The sequence below is a fragment of the Enhydra lutris genome, unplaced genomic scaffold, assembly GCF_002288905.1.
Source record: "Enhydra lutris kenyoni isolate GAN:26980312 unplaced genomic scaffold, ASM228890v2 scaffoldscaffold28, whole genome shotgun sequence".
Taxonomy (NCBI): Eukaryota; Metazoa; Chordata; class Mammalia; order Carnivora; family Mustelidae; genus Enhydra; species Enhydra lutris.
In genome coordinates this window covers 1,558,285-1,566,678 of record NW_019154112.1, presented here as the reverse complement: position 1 = coordinate 1,566,678, position 8,394 = coordinate 1,558,285, and the positions used below count along the sequence as shown (strand labels likewise).

Genomic DNA, 8,394 nt, shown 5'->3' with positions numbered 1-8,394 from the left:
TAAAAATAGACTCATATTTTTTAACATTTTATTTTTCATCATGAAGTATACAAATTATAAAAAACAACCATACGAACCTAAAATGACATTCCAAGACTTCTGGTGTTTACATAGCAGAATTGGACAGAGGATGGCAGTATTTACTCATTTTACAAAAAAAAAAAAAAAAAGAAGAAGAAGAAGAAGACTTACAGTACCAGTTACTTTAAATGCAAAAAATTCTACCAAACACACTGGTATACTAAAAAGAAATAATAAAGACAAATACTATCAGGTAACAACCTAACTTTAGAATGAACTAAAATAGTAGAAAATGGAAGGTAGAACAAAATCCAGTGCAACAGCAAGGTCCGCAGATCACCTCCAACTTGAAAAGAAACAGGGAGCAATGAAGGTTAAGGACCCTAATCCACCTCCTCAATGGTGGGGCCAGACCCAGAGCCCCCTTTGGGGGCCTGAGCCCCAAAACCGCCGGCCCCGGGGCCACCCGCCCCCTGGTACAGTCCAGTGATGATGGGGTTACACACCTGCTCCAGCTCCTTCCTCTTGTGCTCAAACTCATCCTTCTCCGCCAGGGTGTTGGCGTCCAGCCAGGAAATCACCTCCTGGCACTTGTCCAGCACCTTCTTCTTGTCTGCCTCGCTGATCTTCCCCTTGAGACCCTCATCCTCCACGGCACTCTTCATGTTGAAGGCGTAGGACTCCAGGGCGTTCTTGGCAGACACCCTCTCGCGCTGCACCTCGTCCTCGGCCTTGTACTTCTCGGCCTCCTGCACCATGCGCTCGATCTCCTCCTTGCTCAGGCGGCCCTTGTCGTTGGTGATGGTGATCTTGTTGGCCTTGCCAGTGCTCTTGTCCGTGGCCGTGACGTTCAGGATGCCGTTGGCGTCGATGTCGAAGGTCACCTCGATCTGGGGCACCCCCCGGGGCGCCGGAGGAATGCCGCTCAGCTCGAAGCGCCCCAGCAGGTTGTTGTCCCGCGTCATGGCCCTCTCGCCCTCGTACACCTGGATCAGCACGCCGGGCTGGTTGTCCGAGTAGGTGGTGAAGATCTGCGTCTGCTTGGTGGGGATGGTGGAGTTGCGCTTGATCAGGGCGGTCATCACGCCCCCGGCCGTCTCCAGCCCCAGCGACAGCGGGGCCACGTCCAGCAGCAGCAGGTCCTGCACATTCTCAGACTTGTCCCCCATCAGGATGGCTGCCTGCACCGCCGCCCCGTAGGCCACGGCCTCATCAGGGTTGATGCTCTTGTTGAGGTCGCGCCCGTTGAAGAAGTCTTGCAGCAGCTTCTGCACCTTGGGGATGCGGGTGGAGCCCCCCACCAGGACCAGGTCATGGATCTGGGCCTTATCCAGCTTGGCGTCACGCAGTGCCTTCTCCACCGGCTCCAGCGTGCTGCGGAACAGGTCCGAGCACAGCTCCTCGAACCGCGCCCTGGTGATGGACGTGTAGAAGTCGATGCCCTCGAACAGGGAGTCGATCTCCAGGCTGGCCTGGGTGCTGGACGACAGGGTCCTCTTGGCCCTCTCGCAGGCGGTGCGCAGCCGCCTCACGGCTCGCTTGTTCTGGCTGATGTCCTTCTTGTGCTTCCTCTTGAACTCCTCCACGAAGTGGTTCACCAGCCGGTTGTCAAAGTCCTCCCCTCCCAGGTGGGTGTCCCCCGCCGTGGCCTTCACCTCGAAGATGCCGTCGTCGATCGTCAGGATGGACACGTCGAAGGTGCCGCCGCCCAGGTCAAAGATGAGCACGTTGCGCTCCCCCTTGCCCGTCCTGTCCAGGCCGTAGGCGATGGCGGCGGCCGTGGGCTCGTTGATGATCCTCAGCACGTTCAGCCCCGCGATCACCCCCGCGTCCTTGGTGGCCTGGCGCTGCGAGTCGTTGAAGTAGGCCGGCACGGTGATCACCGCGTTGGTCACCGGGTAGCCCAGGTACGCCTCGGCGATCTCCTTCATCTTGGTCAGCACCATGGACGAGATCTCCTCGGGATAGAACGCCTTGGTCTCGCCCTTGTAGCTCACCTGCACCTTGGGCTTATCGCCATCGCTGATCACCTGGAAGGGCCAGTGCTTCATGTCCGACTGCACCACCGGGTCGCCGAACTTGCGGCCGATCAGCCGCTTCGCGTCGAACACGGTGTTCTGTGGGTTCAGCGCCACCTGGTTCTTGGCCGCATCCCCGATGAGACGCTCCGTGTCGGTGAAGGCCACGTAGCTGGGGGTGGTGCGGTTGCCCTGGTCGTTGGCGATGATCTCCACCTTGCCGTGCTGGAACACCCCCACGCAGGAGTAGGTGGTGCCCAGGTCGATGCCGATGGCCGAGGTTTTCGCCATGCCGCTGCCCTGCTCTCTTCCTTGCCCCGCGCTCACGTTCAGGCTTTGGGAAAGGCGGTCGGGATCCGCGACGAGGAACTCGGTCTTCTCAAAAGCTGCAAACTCGCGAAGGCACGAGCGGGCCTCAACAACGCCGCGAAAGTTGCGCTAGCGGACGCCTCCGGAGAGCCTGGAACCTCTTTGCCGCTTTGCGGTTTGTCGGCGGCGGGGCGGCTCTGCGCTTATAACGCTTTATCCAGCCCCGCCTTTTTCGTCCTCGGCCAATCGCGGAGGTCTGCGGGGCTGCCGGGTCGGGAATATTCCAGGGGTTTCGCCTCGCGTCCCGCCTCCAGGCTTCCTGGGACCAATCGGCGTCCCGGGCGCCGCCCCTCCCAGAACTCTCCAGACTCTTCTGGGATTCTTGGGAAGGGACCCGAGTCGTAAGGGGAGGGAGGAGAGGCGCTGGGGTTGGGCTGTTGTTGATTCTGCCCATCTAGTCTCCGTTACCCGCTGGCGATGCTGTCCCCTGGTATTATAATTGACCGGAAGGACTAGCACTGGGGTGGTAATTGTAGGGCGGTGAGAGGCTCGTGGCGTTTAAACTAGTTTGATGGCTTAAGATAGGATGATGGGCTACAGGGGTCCCGGGTATACCCCAAATACAGAAAGTTCCCGAGTTTCTCGAAGTGGGTGGGGTATCTGGGGGTCAAAGAGACTCCGATTGGACTGTAGTGATGACGGACGGGTCCGCGTTAGGCCCGCTAATGGATGGGTACAAAGGCCTGTGAGCTGTCTGAGGATTGCCTTGGCTCTCCGCGGAGTTTTTCCCACCTTCGATTTAAAGCGGAAGAGAAGGAAATATAATACAATATAGTTTTGACATCATCTTTAACCTACATGGATGGAATATCTGGGGATGGGGAATTTGAATTTTTTGAAAGAAAATCAATGAAACGGGTGGTTCTTAAACGGAAGAACGTCCCCATCGCCCTAGAAGGGGCAGGCTGGGTCAAGGGCGGGGTGAGGGAAAGGCAGGGCTGGATCGGTGAACCCAGTTGCCTAGGTTGGGCTCAAGCCAGAGGAAGAAAAAAACTTTCCATAGGACTACAGCTGTCTTTAAGGCCTTTGGGGCTTTTCCGTTTCCCTGTTCTTCCCAGCCTGTGGGTCTGGGCCACCCCTTTCCCACTTTCCCACCTGTTAATTCCTGGTTCAGAACCCTGAACTCAGTCTTATGCACTCTCCCTGTCGCCCTTAGGCTGTCCGTCCTTTTAAAATGTAATACAGAGGCTGGGGAGCCGGCGGGGGAAGGGTGGGGATATTCTGTCCTCCTTAGTAGCGTCATAAACCACAGCTGGGTGCAGGTGGTCCCTTTTAAACAGAATTTTCCGGAATCCTTATGCTGGAAGGTGGGAGGGGTTAATCCGACCCAGGTTCTACTTCCAGCTCCTTTAAAATTTGTCATGCATTTAGTGCAACCACTTAGTTTTTTATCCTAGATTCCAACTTCCTGCACGTTATCCTCCCTCCTGCTTTGAATACAAACACATTTTATCATTCGCCCCCCTCCCTCCCCCCCCCCACTTTTTAAATCCTTTGCAGGCATGGAAAATCATTTGTTCGGTGCCTGATATAAAAATCTAAGGTACATTAAAGTAATAGCGCCGGGTTCACAACCCATCAAAAATAGGCTCATTGCTGTATACACATGGTTGAACACAGTAAATACAGTGGGAGAAGGCAGTTTTTTGTATATTTGCTTTTATATGAGAAGGCAGTTTTTGATGAAGGGAAGGAATCTTCTGAACATTTTGCTCGGCTAGAATTGCTTTCACAATCCGGTGTATGTTTGTGCAGGCAAGTGATAACTTTTTTTTTTTTTTTTTTTTTTTTTAACATTCAGATGTAGCTCCCTAATGAGTCACCTCCTAATCTAGTCAAACTGGTCAAACTTAAGGAATTTTCCATTTCTTTATGCAATCTCTGGCGACTCCCCAAGCTTCTGTTTTAGCTGCCCAATGTGTCAACACTTCTAGGGATCCTTAACCTCACCTCCTCCTCCCTCTGGAATCTTCCTTGCCATTAGCTGCTACTAGAGGCAGTTCTGGAATTACTCCTTACTTCTCTTCAGATCTGCAATTTAGAATACTTTCTTGGCTGGAAGCAAAGGGCATCACTGTACCCACTGCCTGGCAGGTAGACATGGTGACAGGACCTCAAATCTTGTTACTGTGGGTATAGCAGAAAAAGATCCACTAGAAATACTGTTTTCCATGAATCATCAGCTACCCCTTATAGCTGACTTACGTTTTGAGTCAAATCTCTCTGTGTGGACTGGTCTGGAAACCCAAACATCTATATTCTTTTCCCATTTCCTGACAAGGAGAGGGTCTCCTGAATTTTGTCTTTTATGCTAGATGCCTCCCAAGGCAAAAAGAAACCCAGTTGCAGGTTTAACTGCTGTGTAAGATGAGTGTAAGAACCCCAAGAGCTTTCCAGAATTTTATTTTGGCTAATTTTGCAATTAAGTTTTTATAGGATTTGGCATTTTAAAGAATCAAGTCTTAGGTTCCCCAAACTGGTGGGACTGTCAGGTACTTATTTAAGAGTGGGGAACAAAAGAGAGAGCCAAGAACTTTGCAGTGCAGTTAGAGTGGAGGAAGTGAGCCTTCATGACCCTGAAGCTGCCACATTCTTTTTCTTCTCTCCTTTTTCCTGCAGTTTCTCCAACAGTACTTTTCTCCTCCGTTCTTTTAGTTTTAAAGATAGTACAATTCTAACGTTAGTTAGGAAAAAGCAAAAGAGATAACTGATATGAAACCCAGAGCCAGGCATTTTTAACAAGTCAGTGGCAACAGCTGCTGTGACTGTGGAGTGCTACAGATTTCCAGAAGCTTTTGGGAAAACCTGCGTTTGCATCTGACTCTACCTCCTTGTCCTCCTCCTCCTCCTTCACCATGCAGTACTTGTAAGTTAACTAACACAAGTCTCTGTATCTCTAACATAGAATTAACAATATCCATCTAATAGGATGGTAGCATCAGGAATTAATAGGATAATGCTTCTCAGGCCTTAGTTCTGTGCCTGGGACAGAGCAGTGCTCAAAAGTTTGCTCCTTTTCTCCTGTCTTTGTTGGGATCCCACACTCTAGGGTCTGACCTCTCAATCTTCTCCAGGTGCTTACAAGATTGGGGACTACTGCCTGGACAATGGTATTACTTTCCGTTTACTAGAGAAACTATCTTAAAATTTTTAGGCAGAGGCTATTTAGTCAAACCTTTTCCTTTTTAAAGACGAACACAAAAGATCAGAGTTCAGTGGCTTAGTCTGGTCACCCTGAAGGCTAATTTTAGAACTGATGATTGAGCCTACATGTCCTCATACTCCCTATTTTGGACTCCTCTCAAGGCTGGCATCTGCATCCTATCCTTCATTCTCTACAAAGAGGAAAACAAATGGCCACAGAAGGGAGTGAAGTGAATGTCAGGGCTCTGTGCGCATTAGGGGAACCACGGGGTATATGACGAGCTGGGACTCCCTTCCAGGCTGCCACTTCTGATTCATATCACCCCCCCTCCCCCACCTTTCCCACCCTTCCAGATCTCCCAGCCCCGCCTCCCCCTCCTTTCAGAAGAGAATGTTCGGTCCGAAAGGGGAAAGCGGGGTGCGGGGAAGGGGGGGAGCCCTGTTACTATGGCTAAGCTGGAACATAGTTCACAGAATCTTCTGGAAATTAAACATAGAGCCATGACTAAGCTTGATGTTTTAGGGCGGGGTTGGGGTGTTGGGGGAGGTGTTGGGGGCCTTGGACGGGGCAGCTTGTTGAAGCACGTTCTTACAAGTCAGTCCCCACCCACGAACCCAGAAAACTCCAAAAAGCTCCTGAGGGCGCCGGGCCGCGGGATACGGACAGGATAAGGGCGGGTGCAGAGCGCGAAGGCCGCCGCTGGGACCTAGCGGCGGGGTGGCCGCGGGATTGCCTGGCCGCTACCAGGTATTTGTGACTTTTTCAAGACGGGATGAAAAGAGCCAAAAAAGGCGAGATCTTCACAGTTTCTCTCACACTAGGTAATTTATGCGACGAAAGCACTGGAAAGTCTTGTAACTCCTACAACTAAGCGGGGTGGGGGGGGGGGGGAAGCGGAGGGCCAGACGCCAGAGTAGGAGGAGGTCCCCAGAGCCCGAGGCGAGCGCGCACCGAGCCAGGCGGGAACGCGCGGCGGAGAGGTCCCTGCTGGCCTCACTCTGCCGCCGCCTGTCGCTCCCTCGCCCCGTGGGGACGTTGGGAGCGGTGAAAAAAGGTCAAAGGCCCTGGGAAGTGATTCTCGTCTTCTGGACTCCGTTGCACGCTCCCCGCCCCCCCATCCTTCCATCCTTAGTTGGGCGCGACAGGGACCGTCGGGACGCGGCGGGCGGGGCGTGTTCACCCCGGCCTCCGGAATTCGCTCCGCGGTCCAAGCCCTTAGACTTTCTGGGAGCGATGCTAGAGAAGGGGGGCGGGGCTCGTGGCGTTGCCCTGTTCCAATGCAGCGGATTCTCAAGAGGTGACCCACGGGGACGGATTTAGGGTTTTCAGTTAGGGTGAAGGTTGAGGACAGTTGCCATTTCTTATCCCTACCGTGAGGATCGCCCCCTCACCTGAAATAACCCCATCTCCTCTTAACCGAAAGTCCATGTCCCTGCCCACTTCTTTTATATTTATAAAATTGTTTTGATTACCTTTTTAGTTTTTGATGACAGTCCTCTTAAACAGCAGAAATAACAGTAAGTATATATGTTGCTAACAAAGCAGTATCTTGGGTTCAAACAGTTGCATTACCATACCACTTGCCTTCTGAGGGCTGGCATAGGGAGACAGGTTGGATTGGAAAGGAATTAAGGAAAATATTTGACTTAGAAAATCCTTTCCTCGGGGCGCCTGGGTGGCTCAGTGGGTTAAAGCCTCTGCCTTTGGCTCAGGTCATGATCCTGGTGTCCTAGGATCTAGCCCCGCATCATCAGGCTCTCTGCTCAGTGGGGAGTCTGCTTACTCGTATCTCTCTCTCTGCCTGCTTGTGATCTCTGTCTGTCAAATAAATAAATAAAATCTTAAAAAAAAAAATCCTTTCCTCACCCACAGTCATTTTTCTTCCATGTACCTCCCCCTACCCCCAAAATTTCTTCTGTTACCCAAGACATCACTTTCTCCAGGGATGGCACTGCATTCTCTTTACTTTAAATCTACAATTTTGGAAAAATAAAAAAATAATAATAATAAATAAATCTACAATTTTGGGATGCCTGGCTGGCTCAGTCTCTTAAGTGTCTGCCTTCAGATTAGGTCATGATCCCAGGACCCTAGAATCGAGTCCCCTGTCAGGCTCCTTCCTCAGCGGGGAGTCTACTTCTCCCTCTGCCTGCTGCTTGAGCACTGACAAATGAATAAAATCTTAAAAAAAAAAAAAAGTCTACAGTTTCATCAGCCTGCTCTCCTTTGACCTTAAAAAGTGATTATTTCAGTCGCCGGTGCAGGTGTATACAGACTATAACTTCTTATATTGATTTCTTAATAAAGCACCCATTCAATAACTTGACTAATTGGGCCATAGGAACTTATTTTCGCCAGGTTTATTTCTAGAGATTTTTCTAAACACTCTGATCAAAGGTGTTTGGTAGGTCCTTCCCAATCTCCACCCTTTTCCATCCACCTTCCTCTGCCACCTCTCCCCTAAGTAATCGTTGTGGCTGCTGGCTTGAAGAGTCACTGGTATCTGCAAATGAGTCACGAATGTTCCTGCAGCTCTAAGGGGGAGAGGAGGTACCATAGCAAATGCAGGTCCTCACGAAGACTGGTTTACGCTGTGGCTAGAGTCCACAGTCCTACAGTTCAACTGTCTTGAAGGTTATAAGCTGGCCTGGAAGCCTAAGCATCTCTTAGATTTCCATTTCCATACTTCCAGGACAAAGTCTACATGTATGGGCCATTCCCAGATTGCTGATTTTCTTCAGAAGTGACGATTTATTTACTAAAAGGTTTGGTGGGCTCTGAAGAAAACAAACTCAGAAAATGCTTCTATGTAATATTGAGTGAGACTTTTTTTTTTTTTTT

General features: G+C 51.0%; 1 protein-coding gene across 1 annotated transcript; it reads right to left on the bottom strand.

Moving 5' to 3' along the window:
* LOC111152323 (heat shock 70 kDa protein 1) lies at positions 1-2,521 on the bottom strand. Its single transcript, XM_022510817.1, has one exon. It carries the CDS (start codon positions 2,328-2,330, stop codon positions 405-407), a length of 1,926 nt encoding a protein of 641 aa, XP_022366525.1. The 5' UTR covers positions 2,331-2,521; the 3' UTR covers positions 1-404.
* Between the last annotated feature and the right edge of the window lie 5,873 nt (positions 2,522-8,394).

Excerpts from the sequence above, each read along its gene's own strand:
- LOC111152323 (XM_022510817.1), bottom strand. The coding sequence starts at position 2,330 with ATGGCGAAAACCTCGGCCATCGGCATCGACCTGGGCACCACCTACTCC.